Below are 22,674 nucleotides of genomic sequence, written 5' to 3'. Positions count from 1 at the left end.
CAGCCGGGCAATGGAGGGCCCTGGCAGCACGCTGCAGGGAGGCCTCGGTGTACACTCTGGTCCTCAGGGAGTAGGCTGTTGGGTCCCAGTTCTGCTCGGGGTAGTCCGTGGACTAAGCTCCTAGGGGGCCACTGGGAGGGTTCAGGTGGAGCGCACAGCCCGAGGTCATCCAGGCTCTGAGGGTCTGAGGTGGAGCAAACCCGGCCTGGCCCCCAGAACCTGGAATGGGCAGTGGGGCACTGCTCAGTCCCAGAGACACACACTGACACTGCTGCCCAAGGCCTTTATTATGACTCAGACCCTGTCCTGCGGCTGTGTTCAGGGGACCAGGCTCATCCCGGGGGAGGTGGGAGGCAGCCTCACACCTGGCAGCCCTGGGTGCGGTACTCCTGGAGGAAGTCTCTGAGCTGGGCACAGGCTGCCCGCTGGCGGGTGGTCTGGCACAGGCGCTCGGAGGGCATCTCCTCGATCCAGCTGTTCGAGTCCAGCAGGTATTGGGGGCTGCAGGGGCAAAGGGGCCGTCAGCAGGGGCCAGGAGGTGGCAGGCGGAGCAGAGAGCAGGAGGACCTAGCTTCCGGGGGGTGGGGCTCAGGCACTGGGGATTTGTTCCCTCAGGAAGGTGACGAGGCGACCAGAACACTCACTCTCCTTTGAGGTCATATGTGGCCCCGTCCAGACCCATGATCAGAAACTCTTTCCCAGGCTCCAGGCGCAGGCGGCAAGAGGCTCGCACCAGGAAGTTGCGGGTCTGCCCAGCAGTGGCCTTGACATCCTGGGCTGAGGAGACAACGCGCCCCAGAGTCGTCAGGGGGAAGTGGTGCACAGTGGCACAGGGCCAGGGCTCTGGGCGGCCTTCTCATTTAGCCTTCGCCACCCCTCCAAGAGGCGCTACTGCGTCCCTATTTATGGGCAGGCCTGGGGTGTCTGAGCGGCCGAGGGGACCTGCGCTCAGACCGGTCCGAGTGTTCACAGCGCCGAGTGGTCAGGCCCCACACCCAGACCTCAGCCTCCCTGGCTGCCCCGCCCCGCCCCGGCCCGGTTCCCTTCATACTGAAGTGCAGGACTTGGGTGATCTTGGTCTCAAAGAGGCGGAAGGCAGCTCTGCTATCTTCTCGGAGAACCTTAACCTGGAAGCCTGAGCGGGGTTAGGAGAAGAGGGGAAGGTTGAGAGGCTCAGAGGCTGACAGGGCTGGGAAGCGGCGTCAGGCTGCCTGTGGCCTGCGAGGAACAGGCAGACCCAGAGAGACCAAAACAGCTGGTCCCGAGGGCGGTCAGGCCGGCCGGCCGGGAGACTGACCGTACTCCACGCGCGGGTAGTAGCAGGCAAACTTCATTCTGTAACCATCCTCCTCCTGCAGCCCCCGCTCCAGGGTGCGACGCTGGCGAGGGCACTTCCCTGAAGTTGGGGCCCAGGTAAGACAGTGCACGGGCCCCAGCCATCCCATCTTCCCACCCCAGCCCCAGGCCCAGTCTCACCCTCAGCACACTGGCAGATGTCAGCGGAGCACAAGGTAGCCAGGAGTTTGCTCTTACTTGGTGCCCCATAAAACACCGAACATCTGTGCTCTGGGGAAGAGCAGAGAGGAGTTAAGGTGCATGCTGCTCCTCTCTGCCTCCTCGGTCCCATGGAGCCCCAGGGCTCCCAGCCACCCTTCACTGCCCCAGTTCCTGATGTCCCATAGGAGGGCACCTATCCCAAACCTGCCCTGAATGCCGGAGTGCTCACCGGGGTTGTAGTAGTCATACAAGGCCGCGCTGGCCGGCTGCACCAGCCCCACGGCCACCTCCTGCACAGCTCCAAAGCCCACGCACTCCCGGGAGGTGGGGACCTGGGACAGGGTGGAGAGGAGAGATCAGGGACCCTCTCCCCGGCCCTGCCTGCTGCTGTGCTGATTTCCTTGGCCTGTTTCTGTTGGGACTCATTGGTCTTATCGCCTGTGCCTTCACATTCTGTTACCTTCCTGTTGATAGAACTCTAAAAGCTGCTACCCAAGGTCTCTGATGACCTCACTGCCCAGATGGTGACCTTGTCCCAGCCTTCACTGCCCAGGTCCTCTGCAGAGTCTTGCATCATGAACACGCTCTCTGTGAAACTTCCCTAGGCTGAGGGTTAGCTTCTGGGCTGCCCCCAGCTCTGACCTGGTGTCGCTCACACTCCCCTCTCCCTGTGGGGGTCTCAAGCACTCCCCGGCTCCCACCACACCCATCCAGGCTGGCGGTTCCCAAACTGAGCTTTCAGCCCCATCCTCACATTAGGATTTTGGCAGGACTTCCAAGTTCTCCAATACACTCTGCTGCCCCTGAACCCACTCATCCTCCTGACAGCCTTGTCTTTGTCATGGATACCATCAGGTCCCCCTTTATTTGCCATGACCTAACAGCAGGTTCCATCATCCCGCGTGACCCCGGCACTCGGGTCCTGGGCCTGACTCCGTCTCGCAGCCACACAGGCCCAGGCCAGCCCAGCCTCCTGCCGCGGTTGCTCCTAAGCTGGGCCAGCACCGCCAGCGCCCTGTCGGGAAATCTTCCCAGCTCCACACCCTCCGTCCTCTGTCAACCCAGACTCGTCTGCCTGGCTTCTCTAGCTGATGAGGGCTGCCCCTCTGCAGGCCCTGGGCAGGGGCATCTTCCTGACCCACAAACACCTGGCTAATGCTGGCCACCATCCCTTTCTCACACTTTCTTCCAGAGGTTACAGTAAATGTTCAATAAATTGTCTGAGGGCCATGAAGGGCCGATGACTGTTTTAGACAAGTAAGGCCATGAAAAGACAATCCAGCTACCATCTATGGCCACCATTACTCTGAAAAGGAAAATACACTTAATATTTACAAAACTAGGACGCTCCACAGAAAAACAAAGGCAGCCCCTCCAGTTGAATAAAATGCACTTTACAGAAGGCTCCCCATTCAAGCCCTCAGGGTCCCTTCCCTGCTGACTGGCGCCTGGTGCCCGCCTGCGCTGCCCTCCTGGAGGTCTGTCCGTACTGTACTGTGGCTCACGTGGCTCCCACTCCTGTCCTGTCCTCCTGCTGATGTCACACGTTCGCAAGAGCACTGGCCGCTGATGCAGCTGTCTCCTAAGACACCTCACAACACACGCTCAGCAAACCCAGTGCCATCGACCCCCTTCCCGCACCGCCCTCCCCACTCACCGAGTCAAAGTAGAGCAGGACGTGGGGACCCTCGGTCTCAAAGTGACTCACGTATCGGTCAGAGAGGGAGGTCAGCTGTGGGGAAGGGGAGACAGTCACAGGTTGGTGGCCCTGGGCCCTGCACATGACGGGGCTCAGCCCCTGGGGAGGAGGGGCTGCTCTGGGCAGCTGCCCACACCTTTTCCAGGTCAGCCTGCAGGGCATGGAACCCACTCAGGAGGGTGATGTCCGCGATGGCCATGCCAGACAGCCCCGCCTTGCCATTCCGCCTGTGGAGAGATGCGACCCGGCGTCAGGCTCGGCCGCGGGCTCAGACGCCCAGCCCCGGCCCCAGCGCCGCCTCCCGCGCCCACCAGAGGCACACGGTGTACTGCACGCGGGGCTCCTGCTCCTCGGCCACCTTGGGCGCCTCCCTCCTGCGGCGGCTCCTCCGGCCCTCAAACAGCTGCAGGGGTGTCACAGGCTGCACGTGGGCACCTGGGTCATCCCTGGCCAGGTGCTCCTCATACTCATAGTCCTCGTAGTCTTCGTTTGCTTCCACTACACAGGGAGCATTGTGAGGAGGCGCCGGACGGCGGCTCAGCTCCCCGCACCAGCCCCTGCCAGGCCCCGAGGCCTCTCGGCCCCACACTCACTCATGTACTCAACGTGGCCCTTGACTGTCACTTCAATCTGCAGGTCCTGGCAGGTCGTGTTCTTCATGTCCAGGACGTTGTAGGTACGAAGAACCTGGCTCAGGAAAGGGCAGGGAGAGGACCCGGGACATTTAGGGGCACAGACCTCTTTCCAGGGCCACCCCTATGAGCATCTCCCCGAGCTAAGGGATTGAAGCCTTCAGCCCCTTCTCGTCCCCTCACTGGACAGTCCACACACGAGTGGGCACCAGATGCGCCACAGGTGTCGGGGAGACAGTGAGACAGAGAGGAGACGGAGCAGGGCCCTGTCCCGGGAGGCCAGCACACCAGAGGTGCACGGGGGGGGGGGGGCTGGAATGGAAGGTTCAGGAAAGGCTTCTGGCTGAAGCTTGAAGGAGGAAAGAGGGCTTGTCCTGTGGGACAAGAGGCAGGAGAAGGACACGCAGGGCAAACAGAGCTGTGCAGATGAGCGTCTGGCTGGCTGGAGAGGTGGGCAGGGGCCCAACCACAGGAGCTGTGATGCCGTGGGGGAGTCTGGCTTCCCTCCAAGGCTAATCGGACTGGGGTTTGCGGAAGGTCAGTCTCACTGCCGTTTGGACAATGGCTCAGACAGGTGAGGTCTGGAGAAGCCCCAAGTGTCTCAGCACAGAATCCAGGATACAAGTGACAAGGGCCCCAGGCAATGGAGGAGCAGCAGAGTTACTGGGGCTACAAGGAAGGGCACAGGAGAGGGGCCCAAGACAGCCTCTAGAGTGGTTGCCGGCTCCCACGTGGAAGGGGCTCCCATCAGCCAGCCGAGGGACACAGGAGGAAGAAGGGTGTGGGACACGCCATGTCTCAGGTGCCGTGGGACATATGGAGCCCCTGGGTCAGGGAAGAGGCCTGGGCTGAGGAGCAGGACACAGGGCCATCCCCACTGAGGGGCATAAAGGTGCCCAGAGATGGGGAGAACAGAGCAAGGGAAACGTCCGGGACAGAAGCATGGGACACCAGCCCTGAGGTGCCCTCCTCCTTGCCTGGGCCACTCTCCTGTGGTGGGACACAGGTCTACTCAGCCCTCCCCTCCCCCTCTGCCCCCGCCCACCCCTCGCCCGGGCCCTCACCTTCAAGGTTCCTTTGCTGTTTCCTCCCACCTTCACACTGATCTTGCTGCCCAGGGAAAACTTGCAGCAGCAAAAAAGGGAAAGAGATGTCAGAAGGCGCAGGAAACCTGCTTGTTGCTCCGAGCACTCACCACCTCCCGCAAACCCCACCCCCACCTCGCATTTCCACAAAATTTCTCCTTCATGTGCGATATCTCACTTCAGCCTCTTAACAAGCCTGCTGAGTAGACTCTGCACATGTTACTTTACAGGTGAGAAAAAGGAAACTCAGAAGTTAGTTAAGTGCCTCCAAGGAAGTCAGTGCCCTGGGGATTCCGCAGGTGGGAGGGGGCGACGGCTTTTGGCCTGGCCATGGTAGGCTCAGGTGTCACAGCAACCCAGGAGAGGGAGTGGTTCACCTCCAGCTCTTCCTGCACCCCCCGAATTTGGTGGTTGTTCAGCTGCAGCACGTGGGACTTGAACCCATTTCGGCCTGTGGAGCTGAGAGTCACGTTGAGTTCTTTTTCCTCGGTGGTGTGGGAAGCGATCCAGTATTCCGACAGGGCATCCAGGGCGATCACCGTGTCCTGCGGAGGTTGGACCAGAACTCAGGGGCTGGGCTGCAGGACTCCACCCCCAGATCCTGGGGCAGCCTCTACCTGGGTGCTGCGGAACCCCCCTTGGAAGCCGCCCTGACGGGTGAGCCAGGCTGCAGTCTGGTCCGCCATCTCTGCCTTGCCCTCGCGGAGCAGCAGATGCAGCAGGCTGTAGGCTGTGGTTTCAATCCACAGGGCTGGGGCCTGGGGCACGGGCTCTGCCGGGCTGCGAGGAGCCAGGGTGGGCGACACAGCATTGCTCTGAGAACTGGTGACTGAGCCCCAGTACAGGCTATCTGGAAGTAAAAGGAGACCCACAGGTGAACAGGGCAGGGCGAGGAGAGGATCCTAGTCACCGGGCCCTTAGATGCCCCCGTTGGGCTCTCCTGATTCTACTGCCGAATCATCCCTGCTTCTACTTCAGTTCCTTCTCAGGGTCTTCACCCAGTGTCTCCCTCTGGGCACACTCAGTGATCCCAAAGTCCCCTGGGCCCTAGGCTCACTGCCTGAAACTCCTTGTCCCTCACCGCCAGTCTCCTGGGCCATGGCCATGAGGTTGTTGTGGGCAACATCCTGCAGGTCCTGGGGTGCCTTGGTCAGCGTCAGGGCATAGGCCGTGATGGCGGCTGCGTGGGCACCCAGGAGCCCAGCACTTGCTTTCTCCCCCAAGAATGAACTTGCCTTTGAGATGGAGGTTTCCTGGAAGAAAGTGGGGAGGAATGTCAGGGGGCCTGGGCACCCGGACTCCTGAGGAGAAAGGGGCAGGGCTGGGGCCCAGGGAAGGGCAGGAACGCACTGTCCTTACCACTCTCTGCTTCAGCTCCCCTGCATCCTGGAAGGCGGCCAGCCCGTGGTGAAGGGCGATGACCACAAAGGCTGTGAGTGCCACGGTCTCATCATTTCCCACCAAGCCCCCCTGGTGAGGGAGAAAAGAAGATGTCAAACAGGAGGGGGATGGGGCAGAGAGTGCTCCCACTGGTGCTCCTCAGCCCAGCCTCCCCGTGGGCCCGCACCTGCATGTCCCTGTGGATCACTGGACAGGGGTCCTGGAACGAGCCGTCAGCCTGCTGCTGGGTCAGCAGCCACCCGGCCGTCTCCCGTAGCTTTTCAGGTGAACCGCCCACCTGCTCCTGGGCCAAACTCAGTACCTTGAGCACAAAGGCAGTGAGCCTAGAGGGGAAGAAGGGAAGGCTGGGGATGGAGACAGTCCTTCTAGGGGACACAGCCCCACACCCCCAGGTACCTGGTTATTCACCCTCCCATTGAACCAGCTCTGCCCCCACCTTCCCTGACCCTGTCAGAGACCTGGAACCGTCCTCCCAACCTCACCAGGTGCTGCTGTCCCGGTGTAACCACGCCCCATAGGAACCATCTGTCTTCCGAAACTGCTGGATCCGCATGTAGCCTTGGAGAGGAGAGGTGGCTGCTTAGGTGACACCCGCTCTTCTGCTGTTTGTGCCCAAGGCCATTCTCCCTGTTCCCATTGGGGACCTCCTTTCTTCCCAGCCTCCTGGGCTGCCCACCTTCCATTAACTGCCCTACCCAGCCCCACCCCTGCTCGCCCCTGCACCCAGAACCTTTCTGGATCAGATCCACAGCATGGTCCTTGGTCTCAGGCGGCAGCGTGCTCCACTGCTCTGTCTTGTCCAGGTAGCGGGAAGCAGCCAGTGTCGGAGCCAAGTACACCATGGTTTGTTCCCCACAGCCTCGAGGAAGCCTCAGGAGGGAGGCCAGGCCTCCTGGAGACAAGGCCCCCTCAGAGCCCAAAGTGTCCAGTGGATCTGAGGCTGTAAAGGAGGGAGAGAGTGGGGATCAGAGGATCACGGGCTTGTGGTATCCAAAGGGGTCTACAGGCTTCACATGAATCTGCGGGTAACTGCTGGGCAGGACTTGAGGACCCTCCTACCTGTAACCCTGACAAAGGTGCTGAAATCCCCATCAGGGATAACATTGGGATCAGAGTTGCCAGGAATTTCCAAGGTCCGGCCTCGGTGGTCTGTGGAGATGGGAAGTTGGCAGTCTGTCCTGCTGTCCGCATCCCCAGCCACCCACATCCCCTCAGGAAACCGATGCCTGGAGCCGCGGGAGAGGTCACTCACCCAGGGGGTTGAGTTCGTACACCAGCTCCTCCCTGTAGATGGCGCCTTCCTTCTGTCTCAGGGGGAACATGGCTGTGAGAGATCACACAGGACCACGGCCTGCCCCTCCCGGGGTAGACTCCCCCAGGACTTTGAGTTTCAACTTCAGGGGCAGAGCTAGATCAGAATTGTAGAAGATGTGAACAGACCAAAGCACTGGGCTTGGGTGTTGGGCCCTTGGCCTGCCTAGCAAAGAAGGCTGACAGTGAGGGATAGAGCTGGAAACCCTGGGACCTGGATTAGGGGGTGCTCCATTCACCTCAATTTGCAGAACCTTAGACACTGCATCCCCCACAGGGAATTCGAAGGACCCTCGAGCCACCACCTTCAGGGACACGTCAGCAGCTGCCATGGGCACCACAGAGAAGGCAACAGGCCGGGCAGAGCCTGCAGGCACCAGCACCTGCTGGGCCAACCCTCCGCCCCCAGCCAGGCACAGCCCTTCCACTGGGGACACGTGGACGCTCACCTGGGGACAGGAAAGTGGGGATGGCCAGAGCTCCAGCCCAGTTAGACTCCCCATCCCTCACCTGCCCCTGGCTTCCCCCAATCCCCATGTGCTCAGGCTCCCACGGGGCCTCACAGTCAGGTTTTTATCCAGGTAGTTGTAGAGGACAGGCCGCAGTTCAAGCTGCTCAAAACGGCGGACAGACACGGGCATGCGGAGATGCAGGTGGAACTCGCGGAACACTCGGAGCTGGGCTGGCGTGGCCACACACAGGCCTGATGGGCGAGGAAGCACGGGGTGGGGGTGCATCAAGACCTCAGGGCCGCAGGTAACCCAGCCCTGCCCTCAGCCTGCTCTCTAGCCCAAGCCAGGCACGTGCCGGCACAGACTGCCCCAGATCTCTGGCCCCCCTTCCCGTACTGAAAGCAAAGGGCTAAGCAGGGAGCCGGGGTCGAGGGAAATGAGGAGGGGCAGCCTGAGGCCCAGGCAGGGTGGCCTTGCCTTTGCTTTTAGACAGGCTCACACCATGGATCTCCCACGTGGTCAGAGAGTCGGGGAGCCACAGAGTCAACCTGTGGATTAGGGAAAGGTGGAAAAGCCCCGTCACACCCCGGCCAGCCCCAGACACCGCAGCTCAGAGACAAGGCCAGGCCCATCCACACCCTCACGTTTGCGAACGGTCCACCGGTTCCACTCTCCAGAGCCAGTTCTCCGGGAAGAAGCTGCGCACGATAATGTCATCCTCGTCGATCAGGTCCTCTTCCTGCAGGATCTCCAGGGCTGGGGGACCACAGTGGGCGGGAGTGAGGAGCGGGCTGTTCTGCCCTTCCAGGCACTGCTGCCTGTCCCCCAGCCCCACCCAGCCCCTCACCTCGGGCGAGGCCCTCCGGGCCCCTGGCCTGGCTCTTCTTGCGCAGGCTCTCTGCAAACTGGCAGCAGGACAGGAAGGGCTCCCGGCAGGCCGGCTGCAGCACACGGGCCGCCCGCTGCTCGCAGGAGCGTGTCATGGGCAGCCGTGTCAGCCCGTCCTGGCAGCAGCGCTTGGCTGTGGGGGAGGCATACTGGCCCACTGCGGGGCCGGGTGGGTGTGAGTTCGAGAGGACAAAAAGGAGACACCTCAGCTCCCACCTTGACCCCGAGATCCGCAAGGACTCTCCTTGAGAGACCAGCAACATGAGAAAGGCCGAGGAAGACAGCAACCTACCCACCCACTTTTAACCCTGGACTCTGGATCTCTGGCCAAATGCCACACACTGGCTCACTGTGGGGCCAGGCGGCAGAGAGGCAGACCCCCCGCCCCAAGCGGGGAGCTCCAGCGGCTTCCCAGGCATGCACAACTCACACTTCTCACTGATCGCCTTTTGGAAGTTCACGTTTCTCTTTTTCCGGGCTTTCTTCTCCTTGGGACAGCTCAGACCTGGGAGACAGCAAGACTGCAGTCAAGGCATCAGGTGCGTGGCCTCCTCCCCTCCTCCCCTTCCCCTGCCCAGCCACCGCCACCTCTCTCTTCCTACTGCCCCCAGGCCCTTCCTCCTGCCTTATCTTCCTGCCACCCACTCCCCTTCCTCCGCTGCTCTCACTCTCTCTGGTTGAGGTCCGTTTTTCTCCATCAGAAAAGGCCAGGCCCGCTGCCTGGAACACTTGAAGGGCACTGTCCCCACCCCCAGGACCACAGCTGAGGTCATAACTGTTCATAGCTTCAAAGACCTGGCAAGAAAAAGCAGGGATGCTGGGAGCCAAGAGTGTCCGAGGGGCAGGACCAGCCACTCGGCCTGGGTCAGAGGACAGGGAAGAAGGGACAGATATGAAAGAGGTACAGACAGTGGGAGACAGAGACGGGGCCAGGAGAGGAAGCAGATGAGGCCCCAGGCCTGAAGCAAGGGGGAAGCCCCAGTCAGACCCAGGGGCTGGGCCCAGGGCTCAGGGCAGCGGTGGCGGGGGATGAGCCATGGAGGGTCAGGAGGGCTGGGGAGAGGGTCTGGACAAACCCTGCGCATGTCGAGGGGCTTGTGGGACCTGCGGCCCACAGCGTACAGAGCCGTGTCCACAGCTCCCAGTGCCACCAGGGCTGGGGAGTCGGTCTGCAGGCGGAGCTTTGCACTCTCCCCGACACGATAGTCCTTGGCGCCGTCCACGCTCAGCTCCAGCTGGCAGGGCAGGGGTGGGGCAGTCAGAGGGGAAGAGCTCCTTTCAGCCTTGTGTCCTTGCTGCTCCCCAGGCTAGACCCATGCCCTCTCAGCAATCACCCGGCCTCCGCCATCTCTCCTGACCCCGGTTACCTTGCCCTCGCAGGCCCCGGCCTGGACGTCCACTCGCAGGGAGTTGGCCACTGGGAGGCCTCTATGGTAGTAGAAGGCCACAAAGTAGAAGGAGGGCGCCAGGTGGTGGTCCACAAACACAGAGACCGTGGTCAGGGTCCTCCTGGGTTCACGGTTCACAGACACGATCTCACCCCGGGACAGGATCTGGGCCAAGAAGAGGAGGGACAAGAGTGGTTTCCTCTTCGTGGTACAGCCCCAGCCCTGAAGCACCCCCAGCTCCATCTGGAGGGCTCTTCCCTGCACTGCTGCCCTCCTCGCCCCCCGGGCTGATGCGCACCATGTAGTAGTAATGAGAGAAGGTCGCCCCGCTGATGCCCACAGCTCGCACGTTCAGGTTGAGAGTGTCCCCAACACGAGGGAGCCGAGGGTCGGGTCGCTCAATAGACAGAAACCCAGAGCCTTCTGAGGGCGGGGCTCTCACGGTGAGCGGGGCCGAGGCTGGGTGGGGGGAGCCTGCGGACACCTAGAGAGAGGGCAGAGGGCCAGGTGCAGCCAGGCTCAGTGGCAAGGACCTAGGTACCCCACTCCTCCCGCAGGCCGGGCCCTGGATCCTCAGGAACGCAGCCTCCCCACGTCCCTGCCCTACCAAGAGCTGCAGCTCTGAGGTGGTCTGGGGGATAATGATGGGAATGTTGACTCGGCCGCTCCCATCTGTGTTTTGTTGGAAGTCCTGGAGTTTAGAAGCAGACCCAGGAGAAGACAACGTGGCAGAAACTTTGACAGGAATGCCAGAGGCCGGGGAGCCAGACATCTCCCGGACCAGGGCCTAGGAGGGGAGGGGAGGGGCCGGCAAAAGAGAGTGGCCAGTGAGGCCCTGTGCCCTCCTCACCAACACCCCTCCCCCTCCTCAGCCTCCGCCTCCCTCCCAGAGAAACCTGCAGCAGGAAAGGGGCCCCAGGTACAAGGTGACGCTTGGTGTTGCTAAGATCCAAGGAGAAAGGAGATGACACAAACCGCCAGGAAGTGAGCTCCGCCTCCTCCATCTCCCCGCCTGCAAGACAAAGGGCAGAGAGAGGTGGAGGGCAGAGCTCGGGAGACAGAAACAGGACAGTGAGGGGGGAGAGGATGGAGTGTTTCTCTCCTGCAAGACAGTGAGCTCCTCGGGGCACAGGCCGGCTCGAAGCCCAGCCTGGGACCTGGCACACGGCCGGTATATAACATCTGTGCGCTGCGTGAGTGAATGCTCGCTCATGAATGCATGAGCAAAAATAAAATAAAATAAACCAAGCCGCAGAGAATCACACAGAGATAGAGTTGGAGAGAGACCAGGGGTCTTTCCTGGCTTGAGTCTGAGATGAGGCGGGAGACGTCAGGGGTGGTGTCAGTGCTGGAGAACAGAGGGTCAGCTTGGAGGTCAGGGACAGGGGACTGGGGTTACAATAAGGGAAAGTCAATCACCTGGAGACTCAATGATGGCTGCTGCAACATAGAGGCGCAGCCCCAGGAGGTCAGCAGTATCAATATTAAGCTTCTCCAGGGCGCCCTGGAGCTCCACCTTTGAGAGGGAAATGTGGCTCTGGCCGTCCACCAGCTGGGGCAGAGAAGAAAACAGGACGTGGGTGAGGCTGAGTCTCTCACCTCGTCTCCCTCACCTCCTTTGCCTCCCCACCCTCCTTCCTACCTTGGTCTGATTCTCCAGCCCCCGAAGGAAAGTCTTCGCACCGTCCTCACCCAGGAGCCCAAAGCGCACATACGCCACCCCCTGCACTGGCTTCCCGTAGATGTACCTGTTGCCACAGGGAGACTGGGAAGAGGCTGGGCCAGGGCTGGGGAAGCCATGACCTGGGGACGGGCGCGGGGCTGCACAGCCACTCGCACTGAATGGGGAGCCCTGCGAGCAGGACCTGGCGTTGGTGGGCTGGTTACCTGGCCTCGATGTCTAATTGCATGTCATCAAGATGGCCAGGCACTGTCAGGATGTAGGGCTTTCCAGGCCTGATCTTCACCTCAAAGTTGGGAAGAACTGAGCCAGAGCGAAGGGGCAGACAGGTCAGCCTCTAGTTCAGAGACTCCTTCCCCCCAGGGCTGTGGCACCCGTATCTCCCTGGCCCTACCCTTTGCCCTCTCTCCTTCCACCCTTATTTCCTTCAGAAAAGCAGCTGCCTGTCCCTTGTGTCACCAGCTCTCACCATATTTCTTCACCTCAAACTGGGTGCTGTGGTTGGATTCCAGGCTGTCTGAGAAACGGGCTGAGATCTTCCAGGTCCCTGGCCTGAGGACGGACAAGGAAGGGACTCAGCCCATCTGTGCAGGAGGGCCATGGAGAGGCGGCGGCCTGCTTCCTGGGGAGAGACGGTGGGGTACGCCAGAGGCTCAGGAGGCTCAGGAGGGTTAGGGCATCTTGGGACGTGACTGTGTGTGTGGGAGGCGGAGAGCCTAATGGGAAACAGGAATTGGGGTGGTGTGGCTGGGGGGGCAACCCCAGAGCGGGGATCTCACTCTGAGATGTCCGGGATCCCAAAGTCATCTTGGAAGATGGAGGGAGCATATACCTCCTTCTTCAGCACGCGGAGGCCATTAGAGTTCTACAGGGTGAGGAGAAGTGGTCACGGGTGGGAGGTCCCATCAGTGGCCAGGGTCAGGAAGGCCAGAGGTCAGCGACTCACCTCTACCGTGATCGTGATGGTGTCAGGGCACGGGCGCATCTTTTGGTCCAGAGTAAAGACCCGGTAGCGAACTGGGAATGGAGGACGAGAGAGGTGAGTGGGAGCCCGTGTGCAAAGGGAGGGTGGGCCCAAGTCCAGGGAGTGAGGGGGAGGACACATATTTGCTAGGCAACCCTCCCGTGTAGCACTTTCTTTATTTAGGACTACCTCACTTAAGGCGCACCAAACATGTCCTAGTGGGCTGGGAAGGGGCTGAAGGTAGACGCCTTGGGGCCCAGACTCACCTCGCTGGCCAGGGTTATAAATGGGCTGGTCAGTCTGCAGAAAGAGGTGCCCCCGGCGAGAGGAGAAGAGCAGGTTGACACCCTGGATGTCTGTATCTCTGCCCAGAGAGTCCTTCAGCCATGGCGACTGGGCCACCAGCTGGACCTTGGGGCCCCTGAGGAGGCGATCGAGGCCACAGCTCTTCTTGTCTTTCGCGGGGATCTGACAGGAGAGAAAGAGCGAGTAGGTCAGAGAGCGAGCAGACAGAAAAGGACAGACACCAAGACAGAAACATGGAAGACCACTGGGGTGGGAGGAGGGGAGGAGGCCAGTGGGAAGACAAAGACACTTACAAGAAGACAGAGGGGAACAAGACGGGAGGCCCCCAAAAGCGTCAGGTGGGTGTGGGTTCCAGTTACCTGGACACTGAGAAGTACGAAGTCTTTTTCCGAGCTGAGGGTGAAGCCCACCTTTGGAGAGCAGGGGACATTATTATAGGATGGGTTTCTCAGGAACACTGATCCTTTCACTACCTGTCCCGGGGGCACATCCTGGAGCTGCACCCCCACTGATAGAGGGACCCCCAGATGAACCACAGAAGGAGAGAACAGGAGCAACCTGGGGAGAACAGTGAGAGCCAAGAGTCAGACTTCGCTGACCCCTTCACCCTGGCTCTCCCTCGCTCCTGAATCAGGTCCCACTGCCAGCCCTGCCCCAACCCCAGCAGCCAGCATTGCGCCTCCAGGACCTGGGCTTCTGCAGAGACGAAGCGAAGAAGCTAGACACCCAGACGAGCCCCCAGAGGAGCCTCATGGCTGCAGGATCCAAGAGGGGTCAGATCGTCTGTCCGTCTGCTCCCTTCTGGGCGGTCTAGGCCCTGGGGCAGAATTGACTCTGGACCTTGCTCCTCCCCTAGCCCAGCATGGCTGGGAAACCACGTGACAGCCCAGAAATGCAACTGGCCCCAGGCCCAGTGTTGGGGTTGCACCCCGGACACCTAGGTCTCTGAGGGGATCTGAGAGTCTTGGCTCAGAGATCGAGCCTGTCCTTCCCTGTTAACCCCTCTCATCCCAGTGCCTGGACACCGCCCCTGATGAAAGTGTGTAGGTGTACGTATGCGTGCGAGCTCCTGCATACGTGGGTGTACAAGGGCCCGACGTGGCCCGGACATATAGGATATTTAAAGGTCCTAACAAGCCACGGATGGGCTTCTAAGACACTTGTCTCTTGTTTTCACCCCAACACAAACTGAACTATATTAGGCTTTTGCTTTTTGTAGGCCCTAAACGACATTCTGTGGTTTTGGAGATAGGTGCTCTCACCACCCACAAGGAGAACCGGTCTGAACGTCAGAGTTAACCCTTTTCCTGTCTGAACAATGGGGCAAAGCTCAGGCCTAGGTTTGGCTTTACCTTTACCCCCAAACAAGGCACTCAAACACACACGTCACAGTAACCAAAGGACTTCCAGAAAATACCACAGGCAGAAGTACTTTATTTGGCAATTTCAACACAACATGTAGGGAAAAGAACCCTGTCCTCCTTCACCAGCCTCCCCAGAAATCTCACTGTCCTATCTCAAGACAGAGGCACAGCAGCCCCTTTCTACATGAAAGGCAGCAGCCACGGCCTTGGCACCATTTCTGGCTCCACTTCCACGGAAGGGCAGAGGAGCATGGCCCAAACCCACCACTGGCTCAGAGCCCAGGCAAACAGCAGCAGTCACATCTGACCCTTTGCGTGGACAAGAACCCGACACTCATCCTGGCTCCCGAGCCTTCCCAAGGTGATCATGTCTCAGCCACCATCGGGAAGCACCCCAGGGCCCCTCTCGGCCCGCTGTGGGGAGCTGTGCGATGATGAGCAGAATCCTCACGTCTCTGGCAGGCGGAGGAGGGTTCCAGAAGTGGTAGAGATGCTGTATAGGAGAAAGACAAGGCTGGTGCCAGACACCTAGGCCCATGGTGTAAGGCGAACTCAAAATTTAGCAAGCGGCAGCCGGGCGCGGTGGCTCATGCCTGTAATCCTGGCACTCTGGGAGGCCGAGGAGGGTGGATCATTTGAGCTCAGGAGTTCAAGACCAGCCTGAGCAAGAGGCAGACCCTGTCTCTACTAAAAATAGAAAGAAATTATCTGGACAACTAAAAATATACATAGAAAAATTAGCCGGGCATGGTGGCGCATGCCTGTAGTCCCAGCTACTCGGGAGGCTGAGGCAAGAGGATCACTTGAGCCCAGGAGTGTGAGGTTGCTGTGAGCTAGGCTGACGCCACAGCACTCTAGCCTGGGCAACAGAGTGAGACTTTGTCTCAAAAAAAAAAAAAAAAACTTAGCAAGGGGGATTCCTGGGTTCCAGAGAAGAATGACAGAAGAACAGGGCTTCACTAGTGAATTAAGCATGAGCTGGGAGGAAACCTAACGTTGGGTCACTGCTTTGTCACCTGCCAGAGGTGGGGGGCAAGACTCACCGGTCCACCAGCTGGGCCCCAATGAGGTCGTGCACATGGTAGGCAAGACCAAGACGCACCGCGGCAGGCGCCCGCCGGCCCAGGAGCTCAGATAGGAGTAGCTCCCGGTACTTGGCCTTGCGGACCATGCCGAGGACAGCCTGGCGCCCTGGAGAAGAGGGGAGGCGCACGAGAGGGGAAAGGTGAATAAGGACTAAAGAACTGAGGAGCCACCAAAAGGTGTTCTTGAAGGGCTGCAGGCTTGAGCTGCAGACAGGTACCTTTAACAAAGTACTTGATGAATCTCCCAGCTCCAGGCACAGCTAGCCACCAGCTCCCAGCATCTCGGACGTTGAATACTCCAGCATTCACCAGATGCCTGCGGGCAGTGGGACGCCAGGCGAGATGAGGCCTGGGCTCTGAGAACCATCTCTCCTCCCGTCTGTTAATGTCTGGACGCTATGTGTTCAGAAACATGGGCAACCACACAAGAGGGCCTGAATAACAAAGCCCCAACCTCGGACAGTTCTCGGTGCCCCCTGTTTGTTCCAGTCCCCACCTGCACTGCCCTCCCTCCACGCCTTCTTTTCCTGTTACTACTTGCCCGTTCAAACGGCTTCTCCTCTCAGAAGCCCTCCTCTCACACACCCAGTCTTGGACTGAGGAGAGACATCAGTGTCCTCTGTGCTCCTGCCACGGCCTAGGCATGCCTCGCCCTGGCCCCCACCATCTCACCCAAAGTATCTGTTTCCCCACACGAGATCAGTACTTTGGTCTGTCTGTTTCATTTCCTTTAATGTGAATGTTTAGGGGCATACCATCTCCTACCAGTCTCCGTCCTCTTAGTCCCAGTATGATCACCATTGGGCTTTGATCGTCCCTGCCAGGCCCCTATGTGCGTTTGATAAGCCACCAGGATCTCCTGAATTCTAGTCCAGGACTCTTTCCAAGGCCTCAGGTAAGACAGGCCTCCCCTCTTACGGGTAGGAACACAAACTTTAGGTCATTTTTATTAAAAAGAACAGTCAGACTTTTTTTAGCAGGTCCACCAGAAGGAAAAGGAAAAGGCTAGATGGAACTGGGAGGAGGCAGGGAAGGGCCAGATGCCCGACTCTGTTGGTTCCACAAGACTCACGTGATCTCTGAGTCCCTGAAGCCAAAGGTCTGTGTCATTTGGTCCTGCTGGAAACTAAGGTCCCCGCAGGCTGGAAGCACCAAAGTCAGAAACTTCTGCACTGCCCCAGCATACAGTCGGCCATCACAGGACTTGAGGACCTGGAAGCAGAGATGAGAGACATGGGCTGGCCCCACCCTCACCCTCCACCGAGCTCCATCCCCAGGACAGCATTTCTCTTCCTGTCTTCTGTCTTGCTTGGGTCCTGCCTCCCTCGTGTCCTTCCTTCTCCTCCTCCTTCCCCCACTCCCTGTCACATTGCGACTTACCAGAGCCCTGTGAGCTCTCCATGGGATGTGGGGTAGAGAAATTGTTTCTTTGTTTTTATTTCTGTTCCCCATTTCCCTGCCCTGCCCCGCCACCCGTGACATGCACACAGTCACACCTACTCTGGTCCTGTAGTCCTCGGTGAAGATAATTCCGTGGGCATCCGAGTCGAAGCCCAGCTGGATAATTCTGATCTCCCCCTGCTCTTGAAGCTCCTTCTGTCTCCACAGAGATGGGAATGAAAAGAAGGGCGTCGGGGTAAGATGCTCTGCTATACTCTGGGGACTTTTGGGCAGGAAAATTTTGTTTGCCAGTATTGGGGCATTTTTTTCTTAGTAAAGGAAAAACCTTATGGGAAGATAATCAGGTGCATCAACAAGTAGCCTTTTCCAACTAGTTACCCACCCTCACATATACCTGCTTTATCAGCTGTCTATCAAATAATCAATATGATTTTCTGTGACCAGTCATATGCCAGGCACCAAAATAAAATAGTGATTAGGTCACAGGCCTTGGCTTCACGGAATCAACACTCTAGATCTGGGGTGGAGGAAGGTGGGGAGGAGTATGGGATAAAATGTTTAAAACAAATAAGAATAAACCAGGACTTCTGTTTATAGGAATACAGCAAGAACCAACTCATCTGTTGAAAATTAAAATTCTGGATAAAATAGTTAAAAATTATTTAAGCATTAAACAGCTCACAAGATAATAGAAATTACCAGGCTAACGCTGGGAGAGGTGGCTCACGCCTGTAATCCTAGCACTCTGGAAGACCAAGGCAGGAGGATCACTTGAGCCCAGGAGTTCAAGACCAGCCTGAGCAAGCACAAGACCCCACCTCTACTAAAAATTAGCTGGGCATGATGGCACATGCCTGTAGTCCCAGCTACTCGGGAGGCTGAGGCAGGAGGATCCCTTGAGCCCAGGAGTTTGAGGTTGCTGTGAGCTAGCCTGACGCCACGGCACTCTAGCCCAGACAACAGAGTGAGACTCTGTCCCAAATAAAAAAAGAAAAGAAAATTGATGGGGAATATGAAGTAAAATAAACCCTAAAGCAGAAGGGAAACAGAAAACATGCAAAGAAAGCTACAAAGTCACTCCTCTCCTCACTCTTCCTACTGGATCTCACCCACATCCACATACTGAACCACTGGCGACTCACCCCTATGACTTGCATTTCTTGATTTTTTCCTTTCTTTCTGTCTCTCCCTTTCTTTCTTTTTTAGAGACAGAGTCTCGCTCCGTCGTACGGGGTGGTGCAAGGAAGTGAGCACTCAGATCAAGGATCTGGTTACCCCAAAGGCCCCCCTCCCCAACCTCCACTCCTACCTCCACAGGGTTATGACGTCATGGCAGGCACATCAGAGCCCAAGAGAAATACAAAGGTGGTTTTTCTGCTTTCTATGATGCAATCATTCAGCGATGAGCTTGCTGCAGCCTCCAACTCTTGAATTCAAGGAATCTTCCCACCTCGGCCTCCCCAGTAGCTAGGACAACAGATGTGCCACCACACCTGGCTAATTTTTTAAGTTTTTTCTAGAGACAGGGGTCTCGCTATGTTGTCCAGGCTGCTCTCAAACTCCTGGCCTCAAATGATCCTCCGCTTTGGCCTCCCACAGTGCTGGGATTACAGGCATGAGCCACCATGCCTGGTGACTTGCAATTCTGTATCACTGGCCCAGAATTCTCCCCAACCCTCATGTCCAGCTGTCTATCATGTTTGCCTTTGGATGCTCCACAAGCACCATCAACTAAACTTGTACAAAATTAAACATACCATCTATCCCCCATTAACTCAACGTGCTCCTAACTCCACCAACCACCCAGTCTGTCAACTAGAAAACCTGAGAATTATCCTGAACTCCTCCCTCTTCCTCACTCTCCACATCCCCGACTCATCCCTCGCTCCCTACTACACTATCTTAATTTAGGCCTTCACTAGTTCTCAGCTGCAATATCCTCCTAATTGATCTCCCTGCCTCATCCACTACCTCCAATACACCATTCCCTCTCCTGTTTAACATTCTGTACCAGCTCATCGCCTGCGGTGTAAGACGGAAACCTTGACGTATAAGGCCTGTCGTGATCTGAAGGCTGCCTGCATTCCCAGAGCTGTGTGCTCGAACCATCCTCCATGACTCAGTTTCCCCCGAAGCTTTGTTCTTCCACTCCATGATCTGGCATGCCCTCTACTGCCTGAGGGACTCTTAACAGAGTCTGTAGCATTCTCTGTGGCACCACAGCGCCTGGTCCAGTGCCCGCCCCAGAAAGGCCTAACGCTTGCTGAACGGCTGGGCGCCGCCCGGGTGACCGAGTGGCAGGGGACTTCAGGAGTGCCTGCGAAGCAGGGACGGGATCTCTAGCGGTCGCACTGACGCCCCTCACCAGCTGCCGGTCGGCCACCGTCCGGTCAGGCACCAGGCTGTACACCTGGCTCCTCAGCACGATGGGCGGCAGCGCATCCTCAAAGAGGCCTCGCGGGAACAGCCGCACCAGCTCCGAGACTGCCGCGCGCGCCGACCCTGGGGAGAGACCGGGTCACCGAGAGGAGGGCACAGGGGCGGGGAGCGGGCCAGCTGCGGGGGCGCCGCTCTCGCCACAGACGCGACCACCCAAGGCAAGGCCCCGCCCAACTGGGGCCCTTAGCCCCGCCTCCGGTTGCCATGGTTACCCGACTCGCCCCCCAGAGGCTCCGATTCTACGGGTCCTCGCTCCCGCCGCCTCTTCAGTGCAAAGGTCTCCGGGACCAGGCGATGCCTCTTCCGGCTCATACCCCGGGATTTTATGGTACCGGGGAAGGGGTAGAGGGTGAGGGAAGAGAACGTGGAAATACGGCCTTCCGGCGCAGGGCAGTAACGTATGGACGCCTCCAGGCGTCCCTCCCTGTATACCAGACTATGTGACTCAGTGTAAGTACCACGACGTGATGACGAAACAGGCGTCAACTGGGCAGCTCTCAGGCCCTTGCCGGGAGGGGCGGTGCCAATGCGGATACCGGCTCCGCCTCGCCCGGGTGCGGCCCCACGCCTGTCGCTGATTGGCTCCTTCGGACGCCACTCACTTCCGGGGACACGTGGGCGGTGCGGACGCGCGGCCGTGGCTTAGTTGGGGTCGACCTCCAGGCGTAAAGATCGCACCGCCCCCGCTCCCGCCCCTGCCCCGGTGGGGTTTGCCCGCCAGCGTCGCCGAATGATCGCATCATCGAAAGCAGAAAAACCACCTTCGCATCCCCCTTGGGCTCTGACGTGCCTGCCGTGACGTCATAGCCCTGCGGAGGCGGAAGTCGAGGTCGCGGAGTCGAGGTTAATGGGGGATAGATGGTATGTTTAATTTTGTACAAGTTTAGTTGATGGTGCTTGTGGAGCATCCAAAGGCAAACATGATAGACAGTTGGACATGAGGTAACCAGATCCCCGGTCTGAGCCCAAACTTCCTTGCTAAGCTCGCTGCGTTGGGAGGATGGGGTGGGGGAGGAGGTGTAGGGCACGGAAAGAGGTGAGATGAGCGAGCGCTTGGCCGTGGTTGTGTTTGAGGGCCTGGGGGCCTGCGTGTTTCAAGGCCGGAGCCTGGCGATTAGGAGGCTCGCTTAGTCCTGGCGCAGAGTCGCCCTTCTCCAGACCTCTGTAAAATGGAAACTCCCCCCACCTCCTCTCAGGACCTCATGGAGCCCAGAGGGACCAAGAGAGGAGCTGGGAAGATAGAGGTAGCTGACTCTCGGAACAAACTGCCCCGTCTAGCGCCCTCACTGCCCACAGACCCCGCCCTCTACTCTGGGCCTTTTCCGTTCTACCGGCGCCCTTCAGAACTGGGCTGCTTCTCCCTGGATGCGCAACGCCAGTACCATGGGGATGCCCGAGCCCTGCGCTACTATAGCCCACCCCCCACCCACGGTCCAGGCCCGGACTTTGACCTCAGAGACGGATACCCTGATCGATACCAGCCCCGGGACGAGGAGGTCCGAGAAGGGCTGGACCACCTGCTACGTTGGCTCCTGGAACACCGAGGCCAGCTGGAGGGGTGAGCGAAGCATAGCACACAGCAGTTGTGGAGACCTGCACCTACCCTCTAAAATTAAGAGCCAAAGCTGGGGTGAGAATCAGTCCTTCAAATGAACTTAGGCTGTTCTTTGGGGGAACATCTGGCTAATGCCTGTGTCAGATCTTTAGCCTCTAATTTCCTCCCTTTCAGGGGTCCAGGCTGGCTGGCAGGAGCTGTAGTGACATGGCGGGGGCACCTGACAAAATTGCTGACAACACCATATGAGCGGCAGGAGGGCTGGCAGCTGGCAGCCTCCCGGTTCCAGGGGACACTGTACCTGAGTGAGGTAGAGACGCTGGCTGCTCGGGCTCAGAGGCTTGCTCGGCCACCCCTCCTCCGGGAGCTTATGTACATGGGATACAAGTTTGAGCAGTACATGTGTGCAGGTGAGAGTTGCTCCCACTCACCAGCCCCCTTCCCCTCCCAGAGACTGAGAGCCCCCACCCCTGCTGCTGCTTCTCTCCTTGTGCAGACAAACCTGGAGGCTCTCCAGACCCCTCTGGGGAGGTTAACACCAACGTGGCCTTCTGCTCTGTGCTACGCAGCCGCCTGGGAAGCCATCCTCTGCTCTTCTCAGGGGAGGTAGACTGCACAGACCCCCAGGCCCCATCTACACAGCCCCCCACCTGCTATGTGGAGCTCAAGACCTCCAAGGAGATGCACAGCCCTGGCCAATGGAAGAGCTTCTACAGGTTCAGGACAGGGGTGGGCAGAGCAAGAGCCTAGAGTCGATGGCTAAGAAAGGGACTTGGGGAGGAGGGGTCCCACTGACCCCTTGCTTTTCCTCACAGACACAAGCTTCTGAAATGGTGGGCACAGTCCTTCCTCCCAGGGGTCCCGAATGTTGTTGCTGGCTTCCGTAACCCAGAGGGTTTCGTCTGTTCCCTCAAGACCTTTCCTACCATGCAGATGTTTGAATATGTCAGGGTAAGACAGTGATGTCACAGCTCCCACCTGCATCCCTCACGGCCCTAAACCATGGGTCCAGCATCTAGGGCTGCAGTCTGCTTTCCCCTTCTCCCACCCCCACCCTCACTGCCAGTCTTCTCCCTTCTCCTCTGCCCACTCCAGAATGACCGTGATGGCTGGAATCCCTCTGTGTGCATGAACTTCTGTGCCGCCTTCCTTAGCTTTGCCCAGAGCACAGTTGTCCAGGATGACCCCAGGTGAGGCGTTCGGCTCTGTCCCTGCCCTCTGGGTTGCAGGAGCTCAACCTCCAACCCTCAATCCGTGCCTCAATCTGCTCCCCCAGGCTTGTCCACCTCTTCTCCTGGGAGCCTCGTGGCCCAGTCACTGTGTCTGTACATCGAGATGCACCCTATGCCTTCCTGCCCATGTGGTACGTGGAAGCCATGACCCAGGACCTCCTGTCACCCCCTAAGACTCCCTCCCCCAAGTACTGATGCTTTAGAGGGGCTGGTCCAGTCTCTAAATAATAATACATTTATATTTAACAATAAAGGTATATTTGTAAGTCGTTCTCTTGCTGTGTCTTCTTAGCT

The 22,674-nt window shown here is 58.8% G+C and overlaps 3 protein-coding genes across 7 annotated transcripts; 1 reads left to right on the top strand and 2 right to left on the bottom strand.

The window, feature by feature from the left end:
- Positions 1-269: 269 nt before the first annotated feature.
- LOC123631768 (complement C4-A) lies at positions 270-14,135 on the bottom strand. 2 transcript variants are annotated; one of them, XM_045541745.1, is made up of 41 exons: positions 13,993-14,135; positions 13,664-13,862; positions 13,265-13,466; positions 12,981-13,051; positions 12,814-12,899; positions 12,504-12,586; positions 12,241-12,337; positions 11,996-12,101; positions 11,773-11,905; positions 11,250-11,365; positions 10,961-11,140; positions 10,652-10,837; positions 10,333-10,518; positions 10,042-10,200; positions 9,634-9,760; positions 9,396-9,470; positions 8,925-9,122; positions 8,722-8,833; positions 8,555-8,625; positions 8,189-8,328; positions 7,865-8,074; positions 7,567-7,618; positions 7,374-7,463; positions 7,045-7,254; positions 6,797-6,872; positions 6,481-6,637; positions 6,273-6,383; positions 5,995-6,166; positions 5,531-5,763; positions 5,291-5,458; positions 4,893-4,952; positions 3,790-3,883; positions 3,508-3,694; positions 3,333-3,423; positions 3,155-3,229; positions 1,727-1,829; positions 1,477-1,566; positions 1,298-1,396; positions 1,052-1,135; positions 645-777; positions 270-501 (listed from the first exon to the last, which is right to left on the bottom strand). In XM_045541745.1, exons 1-41 carry the CDS (start codon positions 14,055-14,057, stop codon positions 360-362), a joined length of 5,229 nt encoding a protein of 1,742 aa, XP_045397701.1. In that variant the 5' UTR covers positions 14,058-14,135; the 3' UTR covers positions 270-359. The 2 variants fall into 2 exon arrangements, with proteins under 2 accessions (XP_045397701.1, XP_045397702.1); XM_045541746.1 differs by lacking the exons at positions 270-501; positions 645-777; positions 1,052-1,135; ... (1 more) ...; positions 1,477-1,566; positions 1,727-1,829 and having other exon boundaries at positions 3,151-3,229; positions 3,555-3,694.
- Positions 14,136-14,718: 583 nt separating this feature from the next.
- STK19 (serine/threonine kinase 19) lies at positions 14,719-20,376 on the bottom strand (the record flags this gene model as incomplete). The annotated part of the gene is given in 7 exon segments (XM_045542192.1): positions 14,719-15,161; positions 15,712-15,859; positions 15,972-16,069; positions 16,826-16,965; positions 17,254-17,349; positions 19,520-19,656; positions 19,806-20,376. Coding segments are annotated over 7 exon segments (1,236 nt in total), but the record flags the coding sequence as incomplete, so codon positions are not given.
- On the top strand, positions 19,690-22,652 carry DXO (decapping exoribonuclease). 4 transcript variants are annotated; one of them, XM_045541741.1, is made up of 7 exons: positions 19,690-20,454; positions 20,790-21,151; positions 21,323-21,558; positions 21,645-21,864; positions 21,964-22,099; positions 22,244-22,338; positions 22,425-22,652. In XM_045541741.1, the coding sequence occupies exons 1-7, from the start codon at positions 20,452-20,454 to the stop codon at positions 22,573-22,575; spliced, it is 1,203 nt and encodes a 400-aa protein (XP_045397697.1). In that variant the 5' UTR covers positions 19,690-20,451; the 3' UTR covers positions 22,576-22,652. The 4 variants fall into 4 exon arrangements, with proteins under 4 accessions (XP_045397697.1, XP_045397698.1, XP_045397696.1 ...); XM_045541742.1 differs by having other exon boundaries at positions 19,690-20,535; XM_045541743.1 differs by lacking the exon at positions 19,690-20,454 and having other exon boundaries at positions 20,776-20,837; positions 21,031-21,151.
- The last annotated feature ends 22 nt before the right edge of the window (positions 22,653-22,674 follow it).

The sequence above is a fragment of the Lemur catta genome, chromosome 2 (assembly GCF_020740605.2).
Source record: "Lemur catta isolate mLemCat1 chromosome 2, mLemCat1.pri, whole genome shotgun sequence".
NCBI classification, from domain to species: Eukaryota; Metazoa; Chordata; class Mammalia; order Primates; family Lemuridae; genus Lemur; species Lemur catta.
The sequence above is the reverse complement of the archived record's forward strand: the minus strand, read 5'-3'. Positions and strand labels throughout refer to the sequence as shown.

Coding starts and splice junctions, on each gene's coding strand:
- LOC123631768 (XM_045541745.1), bottom strand. CDS start 14,057: ATGAGGCTCCTCTGGGGGCTCGTCTGGGTGTCTAGCTTCTTCGCTTCG. Junction 6,384..6,480: donor TGATCCACAGGGACATGCAG/GTGCGGGCCCAC, acceptor CTCCCTCACCAG/GGGGGCTTGGTGGGAAATGA. Junction 5,459..5,530: donor GGGGGTTCCGCAGCACCCAG/GTAGAGGCTGCC, acceptor CAACCTCCGCAG/GACACGGTGATCGCCCTGGA.
- DXO (XM_045541740.1), top strand. CDS start 20,763: ATGGAAACTCCCCCCACCTCCTCTCAGGACCTCATGGAGCCCAGAGGG. Junction 21,559..21,644: donor TGAGCAGTACATGTGTGCAG/GTGAGAGTTGCT, acceptor CTCCTTGTGCAG/ACAAACCTGGAGGCTCTCCA. Junction 21,865..21,963: donor CAATGGAAGAGCTTCTACAG/GTTCAGGACAGG, acceptor TTTTCCTCACAG/ACACAAGCTTCTGAAATGGT.